The sequence below is a fragment of the Phragmites australis genome, chromosome 9, assembly GCF_958298935.1.
Source record: "Phragmites australis chromosome 9, lpPhrAust1.1, whole genome shotgun sequence".
NCBI lineage: Eukaryota > Viridiplantae > Streptophyta > Magnoliopsida > Poales > Poaceae > Phragmites > Phragmites australis.
In genome coordinates this window covers 4,299,858-4,320,958 of record NC_084929.1, presented here as the reverse complement: position 1 = coordinate 4,320,958, position 21,101 = coordinate 4,299,858, and the positions used below count along the sequence as shown (strand labels likewise).

Sequence of the window (21,101 nt, the reverse complement as noted above, 5' to 3'; positions counted from 1 at the left end):
AGCATTCGTTACAATAAAAGCTGAAAATGAACTTGCATCCAGCCATGCACACTCAGTGGATCATTCGGATCATGTAAACCGACTCAAATGAGGATTAAATAAATACAAGTCCATCATACACACCCTTTCCTTTTCCAATACAAACAATATCAGTATTGGATATACAACAACAATGTATCTATGTTCATAAAAGTGCCACCGCCAAAATCAACCCACTGATATCTGCATACAACAGTCACTTCTCGTACAAAAGAAAAAAGGCAAAGAGGGCAAGTCATGCATTGCCAAAAAAACACGCCCAAGCAGCCCCATTGTAGAAAGGACTATTAGCAAACTGGTGATCAAACCTGATAAACCAAGTGTCCGGATGATACCAACCCGGTGTCCCACCCCGCCCTGAGCTACTCGTGTCTTCTTTCAGCACCTTGCTTTGATACAACATTACAGGTGCGCACAAGAGGAAAACCTCTAATGGACCACGGTTGAGCTCAATCAAAAGACCAGGCGAAGGGCCAAAGTCACTGATGATCAAACTATCTGGATGATTTCTTACGGCTTAGGATCTCTTGCTCTTTGAGGCGGTGCTGGAACCGTGCCAAGCGTGCTTGGAGGCTGACCAAGCCTGCAGCCTTACGTGACAGCAGAAAGCTCAGTTGTGTCACGTAATTGTCAATAAGGCTACCTGGTTGGTCAACTTCTGCCAAAAGGTTCATCTCCTGAGATTAAACAATACACATGTTTAAGCAGCATGGTAAGAAATAATAATAATAATGTAAACTACCAGTATTCTCAACCAGCTATCTTCCAACCAAAGAATAAATTAGAAAATTAGAAACCTACATGGTAAAAAAAATTAAAAAAAATAGTTCCCTGTCATTAAAAAGAAAAGCTGTTCATTTACAACAAATGGGCTGCTTAATGTTAGTTCTGCAAAAAAAATTAGTTCCCTCCTTATGATCATTGGACATATGTGTACTAGATAAGCTAACATTTCATCCTAGGACATCAGATGATTTAGCACGCATAGTTGTCCATCTAAGAACATGAGGTAAAATATTATTCAGTAGATTAAGTAGAACTTACTTCACGCACGATCTCCATAGTATTCTCGATTTCCTTCCTGTGAGCTGCAATGAGGGCCTCCTCTTCCTAACATACGGAAGAAAGTTTAACACCACAAATCCATTCAGGATCAAATAACACAATACTATTCATGACTTATTTTTTACCTCAAGAATTGCGTCGATTTCCACATCATCACAGGAACTTTCCTTTTCAGATTGCCTCGATGAAGCCTGTGAAGCTGAAGCAGATGGTGGCCTTTGCTGCTGTTGCAGCTGCTTCGCCTGCTGCACCTTATACCCAGCCCGGCCTATCTCAGGCCCATTATCCCTTTTTGTGTAGTTGCTCTGCCTTTCAGATTTGTCTTCTCTATAAGCCTTTCTGCGAGGAGGTGAGACTTTTGTGACTTTCTCCTCTTCTTGTGTGTTTGCTGAATTCTGAACAAACTGTGCTTTACTAGTGTAAGTAGTTTGGCTGGACTTCAAATCGAACCTCTCCCTGTCACTGAAACCAGATGCTGCACCATTTTCTTCTCTCCCTCTATTAGAATAACTTGGAATCGTACTAAAGGAATTTCTGTCAGGCTCCACAGAAGAGTTGGAGGTAAAATTTTCAGCGCCCTTCCTATAAGTATCAACCGGTCTCTTCTCTTGAATCTGGTTAGGGATTTCTTCCGCTTCAGCAGATAAAGGATATGATGGAGCTGACAAAGCTTCCCTGCTAGATGCTGTAGTTGATCCTGTGGACTGCTCCTTTCTTGTGTTTCCACCCTTTGAAAGACTTTTGACCCTGTTAATTAATCAGCAATTTACTGAGTTAATGACAGGCAGAAGCATTTCTAAATGATTGAAACGTGTATATCAATTGCATATCATAAAGTATGTTTTATATTGTTACCTATCAGCATATCTCAAGGTATTTAGTGTGTGTTCACATGAACCAGCATTTGGAGAAATGCAAGAAATCATCACCGTCCTAGAGTTACCAACAAATGAGTCACGAAGAACCTCTGTAAGCTTGCTTCCTCTGAAAGGAATGTGTATCTGATCATTGTCAAGAGCTCGAATGCATTCCTTGAGAGCCAACAGACTCTTATTTATCTCTGCTCCCTCAATCCTAATATGATAACAAGTTGATAGTTAGAAAATATAAGAGACAATAATAATTAGATGGCAAACGAGCTTGAGAGATCAACATATCGGCACAAATCTACAGAGACAAAAGCAACACCTTGTCTGCCTATCATTGTCTGTCGTATCAGCACCACGCTCACTTCCAGCAAGATCAATAAATGATATTTTTCCCACAGCCTTTGTATTTTTAGATTCATTAGCATCGCGATCTCTCTGTCTCCTGGTATCAGTTACTATGATGTGCTTCTTCACAGCCAGTTGCAGAATAGCATGCGACCTTGATGATTCTTCATTGGCCCCTGTTGACCCTGTGCTCCTCGCTGCATTTCCTCTCTCAATATATTCCTTGACAATCTGGACATCAGAAACCTCAAATTCCTGTAGACCTACAATGCAAACTTGTTTCTTGCCATCTTCCCTCATTAGTAGTTGCCTAGAAAAGAAAGGATATAAATTTCAGTTCAAGTAAAATAATTCAAATAAATTGACCCTAAATTGAGTCACAGGCACAAGTTTCCACAAGGCAACAGCAAATCCTACCTGTAATGGCCTAAACTTCAGAACAAATGTGGTTTTTGATGTTAAATTCTCAAAACCCAAAAGGTAGTGCCATTGTTTCAGACATGAAAAATTACTTTCATTAATTGATGAAACATGTGGGATACATCAAACATTTGGGATACATCAAAGGGAGCTTTAATTATGCTTTGTTAAACCTACAAAGATGCCATTTTACAAATCAAAGCATCAAGCAACATTTGACTAAGTATGCCAAAATATGAATTTGTCATCCAAACAAATTGTGGCTGAAGACTGACAAAAGACTAGTTTTTAATGAAGAATAGATAACTCAAAGTACAGCACATGCTTCAAAACTCCTACCAGAGATTGTGAACAAGAAGAAAGACAGGCACAAACATGCGCAAGCACATTAGCACCCAACCCAGAAAATAAAGGGAAAGAAATAGAATGTATACATGGTGGTACTCGATACATCAAAAACATGAACAAAAGGTTGTGTTATATCAGAAAATCTGACGAAAAGGTATGCCATTTTGAAATGTTTTACTATGTGTGAGGTAACCACATAAAAGGAAAATGCAACAGCCAACCTTCTGTCAGATAGAAGATCAAAAAGCTTCCCACCATATATCTCAAAGTAGCTAAGCCACAACTTGAAATTTTGATTCCGATAGACAGGTTGTTGCAAAAGACGAACCATGTCCTGCGCAGCTCTCAGAGGCAAAGGCTGCATTGTATATGTCTTGCCACTGCCTGCTCATGAATTAAGATGATAAGACATAAAAGGGAAGGTAGAGACAATCTAGAAGGGTAATCTTGAAATGGAATGAGTTACTACCTAAGATGTTTCAATTTACCACATCAGAAATATAATACAAGAATCGACAAAGGGATATTAGTTAAGGATGATTTTTTTTCTCTCATAGTGTTTTATGAGGACTGAACTTGGGGAGTTCGTGACTAGTTATTTGCACAAGCATATAGAGCATTAAGGTAAACAAGACTTTAGAAAGTTTGCAATATGCTAATGATAGATGAGTTCCAATATGCTAATGACGTGTTCAACAGAAACTATCAGAAACCACTATTCACTTATGCATAAACAATGCAATATAATGGTAAACTTGCTATAAACCTATAGTAACAGAATGTACTATCTAACCTGTTTGGCCATAAGCAAAACATGTTGCTTTCGTTCTCTGAAATATAATTGGAATTATGGGCTCAACTGTCTCACGGTACACCTGTCCAGAAAATCCCAAAAGGTAAACAGTAAATTATTGATGATCGTTGGGAATATACAGTATTCACGATAACGGAGAAAAGTCAATGCCAAGAAAACTGATCCTATGAACAAAACCATGTAATCTCAAAACTGGGGTTCCCAATTCAGCATCAGCTTATTGTCATTATAAAGTTGGATGAGGAAAATGCAGTAACACAGAATATCATAGTGGTTAGTGAATCGTGACACAAACCAATTTGCTCACAATTAACTAAAGAGAGCTAGTGATCAGCTGCTAAGTAGATAAGCATGCCAGTGAGTGAGTGTAAACATTAGTAATGATGGGCCAAGGCACACTTATGATTACAACACCAGTGAGTGTAAACTCCGTGTTGGTTGTTGAGCAAGTAACTTAAGCACACAGGCCTTTCATCGATGAAGAAGCATACTTGGGCATCAAGCTGAGGCATCTGCTAAGCTGGAGAACTACAGGGGGTTGTTCAGATTTCAGAAAAGAAAAATGCAGCTTAAGAGGCACACCAACATGCACATGGGAGAGCACTTTGGAGAGTAGAAGGTGTGAGCACTACAAGCATGTCACCTGCTTCAACAATGGAGCATAAAGACTCCCTCAACTTAAGGATCGTTCAGCCATTTCTTATGACGAGCTCAGAATTATTCTTCTCTATCTATATCCATGGCTTATGAGAAGTGGCAGGTGCACTGGTGCGATCCTTAACAATATAAAAAGAAATTGCAGTCAGGTTGATGAAAAATAGGTTTTACTACTTTGTCAGTTCAAACAAAGGAATCCATCCTTGAAATTTATTAGTCGAACTTGTAATCTTCTCTCGATGAAAATTCAAATTATTGGACATGACCATTAACAGAGTAATAGTCACAGCATATTCCTCACATAACCAAGTTCACAACAGGGAGAAGCTGAGACTGAATATAAATCGATCATTTCCATAACTAGTGGTTATGTATTTTCGGAGCGCCACAAAACCAATTTTCCAAATAATCAAGTACTATAACTTGGACGAACCGAGCAAGGAGCACTTTGGTGTGCTGATGGAGCTAAGGAACTTCAAGTCCTGTTAGCTGGGTTCTAGGTTTCTTTGCTTAGTGCTTACTTGGTCGTTCTTTTTTTAGGCGCATTTGCTCTCTTTTTGTTTCAGATCAGTTGTGTTTTCTTTGTGTCTTTTTAATTTTTTGTGGTTTATGTTGTACTTTGTTTCTCTTCTTATTCAATGAAATGACATGCAGCCCTCTTGCGTGTTCGAGAAAATAAATAAATTGGACGAACAAAAGAAACAGCAATACCTCGTCATTAGAAACATGCTCATCCAGGACAGCATCAAAACAAAATTCATGCTTCTCAACATAAGCTGTCAAGTCCACCTTCCAGTGGAAAGAACATGTTAGTAGACAACAGGAACTAGGAAAAAAGTTCGAAGAAACACTTCAAATCTTTGATATTATGAATTCGTGTTTACCCTACAGCCATTTCAGAAAGATTTTATAAACTATATTGCAAAATGTATATATAGCTAATAAACAAGATAACCAGCAGGATTCAGTTAGCTCCAATGCTTTGTAGCAATAAGCCTATAAGCCCTTCTGAATAATTATCTTAAGCACCTGAGGTTTGCAATGTGTGTTCATTTCCATGTGCTAAGGAATGTGGAGCGTCAACGTTATGCCCAACATGTTAATCACATATAAAAGACACAGGGAGACATTCAAGTTACCATTACATAGAACATACCACACCAAAATGATGTCAAACTCTTCCTGCTCATTACAAGGAACAAGCAGGTCTCATCACAGATGTATACTCACATCACTGGAAAGCTACATGTCTACCAAGTATCCATGTGGTAGCCATCTAGCACAGTTGGCATGGAAAAAAGAGTTGTCGGTATTTCAGTTTTTGATATTGTTACAGACTGGCTCGGGAGGCGTTCGCTCAACGGGAAGGCAAGGCCTTGGCAGCCTCGTCTCCCCGGAGGCGGCGTAGATGGAACTGAGAAGGGGAAGGGGATAGGAATTAACCCAATTCTTTCTTGCCTTATTCATCTCATGTGCCGTCCCCTTTTAAAGAGAGCCGGTCTCCACAATTTAAACAATCTCTTGATTCTCAGCAACCAACAAAATCCTACCTAACAACCTGAACTTATTTGCTAAATAATTCGAAATTACCTAATGGCAAGCAACTAACTACAGCATTAAGCCCTGATCCTAACCACTTATGTTGCGACGGCCATACGTTCCGCCCCACATAACATCCCCCCCCCCCCCTCTCGACGAGCAGCTCGTCCGCGAGCTGGAAAGCAAGATAGATGTGCTGGAACTTGTCGAGGTCGGAACATGACGCCGATGAATCTGGCTGACCAAGCCATTTAATCAGCACTTGACGCACCCCCTGGCAAGGCGCACCTTCAATGCCTTCTCCGGAGTAGGAAGGGCCGTGCCATTGTGAGTTGGAGGCAGAGGAGGTGGAGTAGTCGGCAGCGTGCCCACAATTTCTTCAGTAGCTCGATGTGTAACACATTGTGACGGCGACTCCCTGGCGGCAGGTCCAAACGGAAAGCGGCCTCGTTGATGACAGCGATGATCTGATATGGTCCAAAGAACCTGGATGGAACTTCCCTTTGGTTTCTTGCTGTAGAGACGCCGGCGCTCGGTGGCGTAGTCCGAGCCAAACCCAGTCGCCTACCATGAAGGACTGCTCACTGTGGTGCCTATCGTAGGCCTTCTTTGCAAAGGACTGAGCCTGCTCCAGTCGGTGCCGCACCTCTGCAAGGAATTCATCTCATGCCTCCATGGACTGTGCTATGGCAGGCACTCTGCAGTCCCCAGCCTCATAGGAACGTAGTGATGGCGGATCACACCCATACACCACGCGGAATGGCGTGTCCCATAGAGCAGTGTGATAGGAAGAGTTGTAGATGAACTCGGCCCAGGGCAGCCATCGAACCCAATTGCATGGACGATTGCCAGTGAAGCAACGAAGATACATTGTGATGACCTTATTGACAGCCTCCGATTGACCGTTCGACTGAGGATGAAAGGTCGTGCTCATTTTCAGCTTGGTCCCCATGGTGCGGAACATAACCTACCAGAAAGTAGACGTGAACGCCATGTCGCGGTCCGATACAATGGAGACCGGCATAACGTGCAAACGTACAATTTAAGTGAAGAAAGCTGCCGCCACCGATTCAGCAGAGTAGGGGTGCGCGAGAGGGATAAAATGTGCATACTTGGACAGCCTGTCCACTACTGTGAGAATCACCGATTTGCCTCCTACCTTTGGCAACCCTTCAATGAAGTCAAGCGCAATATCCACCCAAACTTAAGACAGCACGGGACGAGGAAGCAAAAGTCCAGCGGGGTGGAGCCGATCAGTCTTATTGCGCTGGCATGTGACGCATTCCTTAATATGCTCTTGTACCGCTACGCGAGCATTCGGTGTGTGAAAATCCCGATGGAACCTATGCAATGTCTTCTAGATTCCTTCGTGACCCTCCTCATGGGTTGCGGCGATCAGCGTCGGGAGCCAAGGTGAGGACGCTGGCACATACACCTGGCGGTTGAAGGTGACAAGCCCGTCCTTTAGCTCCCACTGCGGCCCCAGCTCGCCGGCTGAAATCTATTCCCGCACCTTGGTTACGGCCAGATCCCGGGCTACTGCCGTTTTGAGTTCAGCCATGATGTTGAAACTAGGCGCCGAGATCGCCAGAAGGACATGGGTATCCTCGTCACGGCGAGAGAGTGCATCAGCAGCTTGGTTGAGACGCACTGGTTTGTATCGGCCGTGAAATCGAATCCTAGCAACTTGCTGACCCAGTGGTGTTGAGGAATTGTTGCCAATAGCTGATCTAGCAGGAACTTAAGACTATAGTGATCTGTCTTGACAACAAATTGGCGCCCCCAGAGATACGACCGCCAATGCCGGACTGCTTGTACCAGACCTATGAGTTCGCGCTCGTAAGCCGCCAATGCGCAATGTCGTGGTGCGATGGCGCGACTGAAGTTTGTGATTGGCTCGCAGCCTTGGTGGAGCACCGCGTCGAACCCCGACCCCGACGCGTCGCACTCGACCGTGAACGGTCGCGAGAAGTCCGACAAGGTTAAGACTGGTGCCGTCATGAGGGCACTTTTGTGAACCCGAAACGCGTCATCCGCCTGAGACTGCCAGCTGAACCTTTCTTTCTTGAGGAGCTGCGTCAGTGGCGCCACGATCGCGCCGAAATTCTGGATGAATTTCTTGTAGTAGCCTGCTAGCCCGAGGGACCCCCTAAGTGCCCGTGGCGACTTTGGTGTCGGCCAGTCGATCACCGACTGCACCTTGCTGGCATCCATCGCTAGACCGTCGACCGAAATCATGTGCCCCAGATATGTGACCGATGGCTCACCAAAAGAGCACTTTGAACGGTTGACGAAGAGTTGGTTGGCGCGCAGGGTACTGAGGACAGCACGAACATGGCGCAGATGATCAGAACATGAAGAGTTGTAGATCAGCCGAAACGGAACGGTATTAGATCCAAAATTGATGAAAGCTCCTGTGATATCATTTGCCTGTAGAAAACCAAGCGTGAAAACTTTGATCAAGCTTATCTTAGCAACTTCTGCCCAAGGATCTTCAACAAATTTTCTTTCTCCCCCTCGGTTGGGACTTCTGGGGGCCTTTTAAAGAGAGGTGTTCGCTCAACGGGAAGGCAAGGCCTTGGCAGCCTCGTCTCCCCGGAGGCGGCGTAGATGGAACTGAGAAGGGGAAGGGGATAGGAATTAACCCAATTCTTTCTTGCCTTATTCATCTCATGTGCCATCCCCTTTTAAAGAGAGCCGGTCACCACAATCTAAACAATCTCTTGATTCTCAACAACCAACTAAACCCTGCCTAACAACCTGAACTTATCTACTAAATAATTCGAAATTACCTAATGGCAAGCAACTAACTACGGCATTAAGCCCTGATCCTAACCACTTCTGTTGCGGCGGCCATACATTCGGCCCCATATAACAGATACAAAGTTGAATCTGACTGCCACCAAAAAAGTAACAGATTAAGCACATGAGTACACTGTTTAGTACACAGTATAGTAGTCATCAAGTAAAACCATCAAAGAGTGAAAGGAGTATCTTTTCCTATGTTGACCGTCTAATGCACAAATATACATTTAAGCATGAAATGAGTTGATTTCCATAACCACGTAAGTAACAAAAAAACTAAACAAACGATTGTAACTTCACAACCAATAATACAAGCATTGAAGCATAACAAAATTTCCTGAAGATGAGCAGTAGATACCTTTAGCTTAGGCTCATAAACTGTCAAAGATGATGAATCATGCACAGTTATGATGTCATCTTCCTTTCGAGATAGCTCCTTTCTGTTAAGAGGTCTCTTCCTTACCTGAATGTGTCATTTACTAAGTCATGTATGCTAAGTGTTAATCAATTAGCACAAACGTACCAGTGACTTGAGCGAGATTAACATACCACTACTTTAATCTTTGCTACATTATTTTCTCTGGCAGTGCTCTCTTTTTCACTGGTCACTGCACCATAGTTATCTGCTGGGACTTGCTGGCTCCCTGATATCAGATCATCCTCATCGTCATCAATTTCCTTTGGCATAAAGGGCGAAGGCTCAAATGGTTCTGAAACTACATCCTGCCAAAAGGAAAAAATAATAAGCGTTAGATAGACTGCATTAAGACACTTCACACCGATGAATCAATATGAAACACCAATTGTGTGCATTGATCCTATAACATGCAGCATACGGTAACATCTTGATTGTGCAGAACAACAAAAATCATAGAAATGAGAAGAAATTATAGGATTGTTTCACACATATTTTCGTGGCATACCTCAGACAGAAGCTCAGTGTCATCCATAGCATGAAGGTCCAAAAGGCCAGCTCCAAGCTCACCTCTAAGTTCGGGTGAATAAAACCCCTCTACGGTGTTCCCACCACCAAAGCTTTGAGCCGTTGGCGTGTAGGGCTCAGAGATTGATGCGGGTGCAGACTCTCCATTAATATTCAGGCTTCTTAGTAGTGTATAAAGCCTCTGTTTCTCTTCAATCGATTGTGGCCCATAGCCCTATCAAATAATAATAGTAATAGTGATCATCAGCTATGCAATGGCACATGTTAACAGCATATATGCATATGTAAAAGTCCTATCACTAGAAAAAGCATAACACTTTTAACTTTTAAGTAGTGGCATGCAATACTTGAAGCAAACAGCATTAGTAGAAAACAGAAGAATTATAACACATGACAAACAAGGAGTAAATAAGGCACATCAGATATATGTATATCTATTAGAGTTTACTTTATAGTTTTAACTTGGCGCACATTTGCATTACAACAATTCAGATTTCGTTCAAGTTAGCAGGGTTTCTAGATGTCAGAACTTCCACTAGGACCAAAATGGAAGTTCGATGACAACATACATGGTTGGTTCCAATAAGTCCAATGAACATTTCTTGGATCAGTCACTCAGTCAGTACAAATTGCCTTCTGCAGAGATTTAAGAAAACAGCACCTGTTATTCCTAATATAAAAAACACAGACACATGTTTCAAAATTTGTCCCTTATTATTTTTCAAATCATTTTTCCAATAGGAGCATGAATTTCAGAGGCATTACCTAAGAAATGGAAATCAACTATCAACACGCCGCCTGAATGAACTATACAGAACAATGATTCATTCCTCCATTCCATTTCAACAATGGCATCTCCACTCTCAATGTAAAACTATCAACCTTCATGCATTGCATATGCACTGAATGTTGGAGTCGAATGTAACAAAAGATGGGCAGCTAGCTCCCAATTTAAAATGCGGGTTTGTCCATCAATCAATGTGGGCATCTCAGGAGCGTGCTGGTCCTCTCTGTAAAGCATGTATGTCTGGCAACTGAGCACCATTCACCATTAATCAGCCGTAAAATGCTTGAAGACAAACCAACTCTACGCCAAACCAAGCTTAATCTGATTGATTCCAGAGAGACCACCAACCCTAACGCGAATCGCGAGATTCAAACGGTTCATTTCGACAGCGACCCGATCCGGAACGCACGACACTAGAACGCAGCAAAGACGCCACCTTCGCGATCCGCATTCCCAGAACTAGATCAAGCATTTATCCCGAGAAAGAGAAACCTCACCTGCATGAGCAGGCTCGGCAGCATGCCTCCCCCACCGGCGCCCCCAAGTCCGGCCATGCCACCACGGTAGTCGCCGCCGGCGGCGGGGGCGGCGGAGGACGCCGCAAGGTGCTGCAGCCCCGCAGACTGCAGCCACCGCGCCATGACGGCGTCGCCCGAGTCCCCCATCGCGGCCTGCGCGGCGCCGGATTGCCCGGGCGGCTGGGCGGAGGCGGCGGCGGCGGCGGAGCCCGCGCCGCCGCCCGCGAGGCGCTGCGACCTCCGCTGCGGCGCCAACTTGGCGGCTTGGTGGCGAGATCACGGGAATCTCGAGGCGTCAAGGGCGGCGGGGGATCCGGCGGCGGCGGAACCTAGATCTGCGGGGTTCGGGAATGCGGGCGCCGGATTTGAAGAGCGAATTGGGAATGGGGATTGGGGCCTTGGGGAAAGGCGGAGGAGGAGAAGAGAGTTGGGCTGGCTGGCTGTCTTTTTTTTCTCTCTCTTTTTTATTCTCCTCAGTTATAAATGCATATGATTTTAAAAAATATTTGTTAAATTTTAAAAAAATTAACTAAAAATAGATTTTAAAATATTTAATTTAAAAAACTTAAATATATTTGTGTTCAAAAATTATTTTATAATATTATAAATTAAATAGATTTATAAATACATTTTAATACGTTAAATATATGCACGAAAGGAGGAGGAAGGTGTTAAATGAGAGAGAAAAAGGTAGCTTCAAAATGGAATTTCTTTGCTGTTTGAAAAAAAAAATCCATTTTTGCAGGCAAAGGAAAAGGTGATGTTTTGGGTAAGGTAATGTTTCATCTTTTTTTCATCTTGTTTTGACATGGATTGTTTGTGCGTTTGGCCGTTTGGGCAAGGAGGATGGCCGGCTTGTGTTTTTTTATCTCAAGATGTTGTGTGTCATTAGTAGATAATACTATGATATCTAGTGGGATGGCGGTAGATACGCACCATCAAGTGGTCTAGCATTAAGTTTTGGTATCCGATTTAGTGGGACGACATTTTTTTTTCCATGTACTCTTTCCGGTCAAAATGAGTATTGTTTAAGTTGCCTGTAAACTTTAGCTACAAATTATTTTTATGTATTGAATTTAGATATTTAAAAATAGTATAGATAGATTTGTATCGAAAAGTACTTTCTTAATAATATCTTTTTGCCTTGTTTTATCAATATATTATATAGAAAAAATAGTAATTAAAGTTGTGTTTTAGAGATCGTATCAATATTCAAAACAACACTTATCGGATAGGAGGAAGTAACATTCTACTACCTCTCTTCGTAAATGTATGATTTCATAAAAAAAACATGCAGTCAAACCATTCTAACTTTGATCGCTAACTTCAAAACTACTATTTTGGTTGTCTATATGGAATTTGTATCATTAGGATTTTTATGAAAAAAATTCATAGCAAAATAATTTTACAATTTTTACTATCATTTTCATATAAAATATAGCAGACAAACTGCATATTGAAAACCGTGTCAATATAAAAAAATGTGATACATTCACCAAAAGAGAGGGTAGTTATTTTCCTGTAAGAATATATTTGGACGGAGGGGATATAGTCCTAGCCTTGTAGTTTAGTTCAAATTGCTAGAGAAATCTGGTTGGTGATCTTGGTGATTAGATCATAAAGTGAGAAATTCGATCGATTTTCTCATCATACTGTACTTCGATGTTGAATAAAAAAATCTTATTTTTTCAACACTTTTTAGGGCACTAGTAAAAAAGTACAAAGATTGTAAACTTATTTTGGTTATTCATAGGGTGTGGTTATCCTGTGGGGGACCTAGGATTTAAGTTGGATTATTTTTATGGCGCCATGGATTATTTTCGGGCAGCTCCCCATCACCAAGCTTGCCCCTGCTCTAATGTCTGCTCGCAAGTAACAGGACAGATAGGAGAGGGGACGAGGGAGAAAGAATATAAAGGTATAATGGCTATTTTCATAGAAATTTGAAGGAAAAGGTTAACCGAGGTCACAGCGATGGCGAATAAGGGTAATATTTGTAGACCCGTTGGCATATACCGGATAAGTCATTTTACCATGGAAAATCTTGGATTAGGGATGTTTGCAATGCAAATAAAAAATTTATCTCCTAAAGAAAAGATCATTTACATTTTCTAGGATAGTATAAACTCATGTAAGCTATTATCACGATGTATTGTGTTAATTAGCTTGGCCATGGCGATAATCAAGTCTCCATTGTGAACATTGAGTAGGTTGTGTAATCTTTTTACTTAGGCATTGGCCTATTGGTGATTTGGAAGTCAGATCTCTCAAAGAAAACGCCGCAGCCAGATACATCTATGGGATTGATCCAACAATTTTCAAATTTCTCAATAGCAACTACACAACAAATGCTCATGGACTAAGAATGGTTTCTAGTAGAATGAAAATTGTTTGGATTATTTTCGGTTGATCCTTATTTGAATTAAAAACAAAATAGTGTGTTTGATCTAATATTTTTACTGTCGCATTGAAAATGAGGTCATATTTATTTTCCATACCACGATAAAAAATGGAAACGGCTACTTATGACTTCCTACCGTCTTTTTCTAGCGTAACATATCTTTTCTATACCATAATTTCTATGGTTAGAGTCTTATTAACTGAATTTTATGTCATGAGAAATATCTGCATATTACATTCTTGTTTGATTAGCATTACATTATCCATGTTGTATCCTAATTACAGTGTTGATCCAACCATTTTTGAGCCGTTTACATCTCTAGTTTCCAGTGTCTATAGCTTATCACGACCAGAGGTTGATGATAGGTGATAACCACTAGCAGCCGATGGACCAAACTGTTCGCACGTCGACGTGCACATTCCCTCCTCTGACAGCGCAGAACATGGCAGTTGGGCAGGATCGTCCTGCTGCTGCCTCCACACACGGACAGCTACCTCACACCAAACCTCTCCTCGATCGGTGGCGTGAACGCTATAACCCCGCCGCAAAGGATCCCGTGGGCCGCGCCCCCGCGCTGGCCAACGCTCCAACCGAAAGCTTTGCGGGTCGAGGGACTGCTCATCCTCCGCGGCCGGCGACTCTGTGGCTTTCCCAACTCCCGTTGGCTACTTCTCTTTTTATCATGACTCGTGAACTGTGCGCGAAGAAGGCCGTCATATTCCGTTGGGATAAGATTTTTGGTTTTTGGTTTTTTAGTTTTTGTTTCAGGCTGATAACTTTTTACTATTGGATTTTTAATAAATTTTTAACTTCTTAGCACATCAAAATCAAAAAAAAATCATCTCAACTAATTTCTAACTTTTTATTTTATTTTCTTAAAAAGCAATTTTGTAACTTTTTAAAAAACAATTAACATCTAGGCTCGACCAAAAGGATCCTTACACTAGCAAAAGGAGAGTGTCAGCATGCATGCATGCATTCTAACAGGACGCCTGTCAGGTGTCGGCACGATTTCAGGGCTGCAGTGTCGATACCCGCAGCAACTGCTGTTGCTGGAACCGTAGTGTCCATTCAGTCAAAGAGCATGCATGCAATTCCTACAGAGTCAAGAGGAGCAAACAACAGTGATCTTTTCACTGCAGTATGCACTTAAGACCGAACTCGCTTCTCTTCGCGGGAGAGATTTTTGTTGAAGTTATTCTCGTTTCCTTCAGTGTTTCAATGGTTTCTCTTCATAATGAGATTTTTAGAGTCATTTTATTCAGGACGAAATTCTCTCTCATTTCTCTTCGCGATTCCCCTCGAAGAGAACCTGTTAAAGATGAGAGGAAATAAAGGGAATATAAACAGGAAAAGGAATCGGGAAGAGAACGAAATGAAAGGATTATAGTTGGGGGTAGTCTTAGAGATGTTTGGTTCTCGCACTATGAAACCAAGTTAAAATCTAGTTATGTTAAAATTGAAATCATGCTAAGCTTTAGTCATATGAGCAGTATTTGGTTTGATGTCGACTAAAAATTTTAGGGGCCAAAAATTAGGACGGCTATTTTAGACGTTAAAATTTTATGTAGCTCTGTTATAGGAAAAAAATTGACTAGTTAAATTTTTCGAAACGCAACCAAATTTTGCCCTTATCCAAACGGAAGCCAAATTTTTGGGGTGCGGCCAAATTTTGACTTGGCTTATTGGGGCAAGAACCAAATAACCCCTTAGTACTCCATCTGATTATAAATACATATCATTTTGGATATGTCACAATCTGTAATACATAGCTTTCACATTATTTTCTATTAAAATATATTTATAAAATCTTTTGAATTTGTGATATTATGAAATTATTTTTCAAGATAAATTTACACATATAATTTTAAGGTTTTCAAACTAAATATTTTAAAATTTATTGTTAGTTAAAGTTTTTAAAATTTTACTAAATATTCTCCAAAACAATATGTATTTATGATCAGAGGGAGTAAGTAGTTACTAACGCTTAAAAAAAACCAAAACTCTTAAACCAATATTTTAAACTTTATTGTTAGTTAAAGTTTTTTTAAAAATTACTGCTTAAAAAAACACCAAAACTCTGAAACCAACATGAGTGCACGACCGAGATTCGAGCATGCATGTCGGTACACATAGATCTTGATTCCTGCCCAAGGTATCTTGGTGCACAGGATCTGTTCGGATCAAAAGAATTGTTGAGTTTCCTATGCTTTCTTTTTCTTATTCGACCGACAAAAATTATACATGTGACTATTTTTCACGTGCTCGGAACCGGCTCAGGTAGGGTCCAACGTGGCCCGAGGCCCATTTGAATGGTGTACGTCCTTTTCCCCCCTGAATTCAGAAGATGATTGCTTACCACGGTTGCCACATTTTTCTTATACGTAATAGGAGCTGAAAATTACACATAATGATTTCTCTAAAATTAATCATCATCGTCGAAGAGACACTGGGATTGTCCTTGAGGACGCGATGGTAGACGTGTCAGGGGAACTCGACAATGTCTGACGATGGGGTGATGGCGGATAGGGGCTACAGAGGCGAGGATGAGGAGGCAGGGGTTCACTCCAGATTGCGTCGAGGCAGTAGGGCGCGTCGAAGTGTCGCGGATGGACGGAGACCGGCGAGGTGCATCACTGCAGGAAGCGTGGAGCCAACATGGTGCAGGCCGTTGGGGACCAGCGAGACGGATGGGGCGGGTCGCTACATGTGTAGGCCGGCGATAAGTGTCGAGGTCACTTTCGAGGCGTGTACAGGTCGATGGGCGCATGCGACAGACGACCAGATATACATGTTTTAAATAAGTATTTGTATAGTGGACTTCACCAATTATCGACAATAAGTTTGCATGAGTGTATATATGTCAAGTTAGAGCAGCATCCATTGTTCTCTAAGCAAGTCAGAAACAAGCCACGACGAGATGGTCGTCGGCTAGAACTGATGCCCGAATGCCTTTGCCAAGTATGAGGAGCTGGCGGCCTCCCAGCAGGGCCAAGGGAGCTTCCCGTACCAGAAGTACGACGGCTTTTGGTACCCGGGGCACCTGATGGCGCCGACGCTGGCCATGCGGGACACGTTCGTCGCCCGACTAACCGACATCATCCTCGCCACCATGCCCAAGTTCAGCACGACGTGGCTCAAGGCGCTCGCTTTCTGCGTCATGCACCGCGGCCGCCACGGACCGACCGACGCGCAGCATCCACTCCTCGTCTCCAACCCCCACGAGCTGGTCCCGTTCCTGCACTCCCTCTACGAGAACCACGGCTCGGCCCCGGCCGGCCCGCTCCTCGAAGAGATGCCGTCTCCGCACGTCTTGGCCATGCACACGCCGTTGTCGGCCTTGCCGGCGTCCGTGCAGGAGTCGGGTGCCGCATCGTCTACCTGTGTCGAGATCCCAAGGACGCATTCGTCTCGCTCCGTCACTACCTCAACGATCAAACCGGCGGTGTCCGCCGTGACGCCGTTCGCCGAGGCGTTCGGCCTGTTCTGCGATGGTGTGTCACCGTTCCAGTCGGTGGGGGACCACATGCATGGCCGAGTATTGGAAGGAGAGCGTGGCGAGGCCGGAGGAGGTGATGTTCCTCCGGTACGAGCACCGGGAGGAGGACGCCGTGGGGAGCGTGAGGCGGCTGGCGGAGTTCCTCGGCTGCCCGCTCACCGACGAGGAGGCGGTGTGTGGCGCTGTGCAGCATGGAACGGATGTGGTCATTCAAGAGCTCAGCCTTCTTTCGGAAGGGGGAGGTCGAGGACTAGAAGGCGACATGACAGCAGAAATGGCGGGGAGTCTCGATGGCGTCGTGGGGGAGAAGCTGCGACGACCTGGGCTCTGTCTGGCGGATCACCTATTGTGCAGGTCGTCAGCTGTGTTCTGTTTCGGTGTCTAGCAACAGTTAATTTTGTGCTTCTCTTTGTTTCGTGCTCCAGTTTGTATGCATGCATGGACTTGGCTCTGGTTTGTCTTAGCCCAAGACATGCGTAGACGTAGACGTGCCTACGATTTCCCAGGTTTGGGACTTTCTTGGCCTGAGGCAGAATAAAAGTTCCACGGCATTTTAAGTTTGTAACATGTGATGCACTTTGTCAGCAATAAAAATAATATGTGACCCTAAACAAGTGACTGAAAACAAGTGAAATAGTATGTGCAAATTTGTCTCAAAATACTTTCAAATATAATTCACTGAGTTATATAGACATATTTCAGCAAAATGAGCTGGGATTAAGCCATAATTTGCGGGGACGTAGGGACCTAGGCCGAGCTCTAGCGTAGTATGAGCTTTGCTCAAGTCTACACAGGGCTGCAAAGAGCGCAGCTCGATGATACATGCTCCGTTGAGTACGGAACCCGATACCTGAACAAGTAACTTAGACAGAGAAATAGTTAGTAAAGGCTTAAATCACAAATGATTCTTGTCAGTGCCCAACCGGAGCCAATATTAGTAAATGCCAGAGTCTCCTTAGTTCTCTGTTCCTTTTTGTCCGACGAAAAAATAGTAGTTTTCAAGGAAGTAGCGATCCAGTACCACCGCTTGTTGAAGTTTCTGATGGTAAAATGAAGAGCTTGTTCGGAGTTTGCAGCCGAATGCAGGACAACTTAACTACTTGTAGGTTGATCATGGGTTTTAGATTAGGCAAGGCACCAGGAGGCAAACATAATTACATAAGCATTGAATAGTATATTGCTTGATTGGTAAGTTTATATCACTTTCATCGTGACACTGGAATAACCACCGGCTAGGGCGAGGAATTGAGCCATACAAGGACCAAATCTAGGGCTTTAGGAAATAGGAATGAGATTATCACTCAAATTGAAGTGCTCATCATCAAGATTGGAAGCGATCACCTTCTCATGATCGTTTCAATTTATTACGATGCCATGTAAAATGCACGTCTAATACACGCATCATACGAATCAGAATTGCAAGGTAGGGAACGTTGTTTCGATTTTTTTTCTCTATTCGTATCATCGGAGGATGCGCTCCAATCTGTAGTTACCATTCATAAGAAGAGATCGAAATCCTACCTTATTTAGGATCACATGTCCACTCCAGAGCTTAGGGTAACAGACAGGCTACGCTAGTTTGAGAAATCAAGTTGAAATATGTCTTAGTTTTCTTATGATGATTGATTGATATTGTTATTTATTTAGTTTGATGATCTTCGGTTTTGTATGAGTTTTGATGTGATTTGAATTGATTTTAGATTTCATTTGAGTATAATGATTATGGATTAATTGGAATTAGAGTTGGAGATATGTATTTGCTTGTCTCATGGTGTGCAGGTGATGGATGCAATTTGACGGTCGATAGTGGGATGATCGGGGCTAAGCGGAGTGCTTAGTGCCAGACGATTAAGGAGGCCGGGCGGAGTCAAGGGTGATCCTAGCTGAACACGTGGAGATCAAGCAAAGTATTGAAGGCGGATGGAGACGACGTGTTGACAAAGTCAAAAGAAGGGAATGCCAGTGCAAGTGACAAGGCGGCCTGAGAGATCGGGAGCGGGAGAGACTTACCGGCAGTCAAGATCGCATGACGGAGTACACGCGTCGACATCGAAGTGCTTGCTTAAGGTGTAAGCAAAACGGTGAGTCACGCTTTGAGAAGAGTGCAGGCGATTTCGTGATTTGACCTCAAAATCGTGGGAGGACTGGAGGAGTATGTGGCACCATCGTGAAACCTACGTCGAGGCGAAGCTAAGTCATGAAGGTATCGCGGCAGTCCGATGAATAGAGAAGAAAATTGACCAAAATACCTTCGGTGGTAGGTATGAGTGCACTACAAGAAAAAGATATTTTGATGAAAAGCTAGGAAATTTAATGGCCAAGTTTCCTATGCCTATAAATAGAGGGGTAGGGCTACACAAAGCTTTGAACCAGTCACTTAAGCCGCATTGTGCCACCCATTTGAGAGCCTTAGAGCTAATGTTTTATTGGAGAGAAGGATGAGTGCTTAGCCTATGTAATAGGTGAGAGTTTTGAGATATAAATCTTTATAATCCGCCTAAAATAGGGCTGATTTTTTTTAATAATTAAGTTTATATTTTTGCATATGCTTGAATTCCCTTCTTTCTAGTTTCCCTCTATTTATTCCCTTGCAAATTTGCAAGTTTTTATGTTTTCGGTTTTGATTTTCATTTTGGTTTTTGGACTAAAATTTTAACACCTTGTGAGATCATTCTTCTTGTTGCTAGAGACATAAAAACTCATATACGAGTATATGCTTATGGGTCTTGAGTACCCTTGCCTCTAGATCATCAACTTGGAGAGGTTTCTTGCCCGGAGATCTTTTCTTTGAGCTGCAGTTTTTCACCTTTGCAGGGTTATTTTTCTTTATGCTAGTGGCTTAAACACTCACATACTCATGTATTTGAGCGGGTCTTGAGTCTCCTTGCTACTAGACTATCATCTTGGAGGATAACCTTTTTCGGTGTCCATCTTCTCTAATTTCTTTGGAAGTTGCGAGTTTTTGCGCACAAAGACACATGGAATGGTCTTGAATGGAACCTATAGTTCATATTTCATTTGTGGAGTCATGTTACCATGGAACTAGTTTTATTGCTTTGTCTCTCTAATTCTTTTGTTTCTGCTTGAGCATTTTGAGGTGCGTTGGGTGAGAAATAGGAAAATGTCATCTATTTTGAAAGAAATTTGTTGAGGCGCCTATTCACTCCCCCTCTAGTCGCTGTTCTCGTTCCTACATAGTTTAAATAAAAAATTTCTACTGTATTCACTCAGAAAATCATACTACTATGAGATCATAGATCGTTACCGTTCGACGCGCAGTGCAGCGAAAGAAGAGTTGAAGTAGACCGATCCAACATCGTGCGCGTCAAACTCCTCGAGCAGTTTCTTGATCAGATCCGCGATCAGCCCCGCGCAGGTGGTCACGCTCCTTAACCAACTCCGAGCAAGTAGTCGTGCTCCTCGACCAACTCCGAGCAAGTGGTCGTGCTCCTCGACCAACTCCGAGCACATCGTGTTCAACTCGCCGAGAAGATCAGTGCCACAAATAGCAGTAGCGTCTCTATGGTATCAACACATACTGGGCAGAAAACACCGAGCACCGATGTGCTAGTACCACACGCGTGGCTAGAATTTTGGAAGATCGTGTGGAAGGCTGCGAATAAGGTTTCAGAGTGGCTCAAACTTAGCATGTCCTACCCACGTATCTCCTTATATAGAGCTTGTCAATGGGCTCCCACGTTAGAAGACCTTTACGACTCTAACTTCTCATGGATTACAATCCAATAAAAACTCATATACGAATTCAATTCGCATAATTTGTTCCAACCCATTAAGCGTGTGACCCGTTACGTTCATGTACAAACGACTACGAATCGAAAACCCTTTCCAAACTGAAATTAATAGCGGTCTCTAGTAGGATATGTTGACTCCCGAGTATATATAAAAGATCATATCGGTTGAAACTTGATTTACACATACATCAATCCCTTCGCCTCACGATACCAGTCAAGCTCAAGGTGAGATACGTTCCACCCTTGTGATAGCTCGATTATTCACTCGATCAAGTAGTGAATTCATCATGATTAACTCTT

The 21,101-nt window shown here is 42.8% G+C and overlaps 1 protein-coding gene and 1 pseudogene across 1 annotated transcript; one reads left to right on the top strand and one right to left on the bottom strand.

Annotated features, from left to right (window-relative positions):
- Positions 1 to 69: 69 nt before the first annotated feature.
- LOC133928470 (kinesin-like protein KIN-13A) lies at positions 70 to 11,588 on the bottom strand. Its single transcript, XM_062374806.1, is given in 13 exon segments — positions 70 to 629; positions 632 to 716; positions 1,084 to 1,149; positions 1,230 to 1,851; positions 1,960 to 2,178; positions 2,293 to 2,628; positions 3,308 to 3,470; positions 3,880 to 3,961; positions 5,269 to 5,346; positions 9,260 to 9,364; positions 9,451 to 9,624; positions 9,825 to 10,058; positions 11,129 to 11,588. Coding segments are annotated over 13 exon segments (2,412 nt in total). The 5' UTR covers positions 11,297 to 11,588; the 3' UTR covers positions 70 to 549.
- A 4,909-nt stretch (positions 11,589 to 16,497) lies between these two features.
- LOC133929643 (cytosolic sulfotransferase 15-like) lies at positions 16,498 to 17,504 on the top strand (annotated as a pseudogene).
- Positions 17,505 to 21,101: the final 3,597 nt, after the last annotated feature.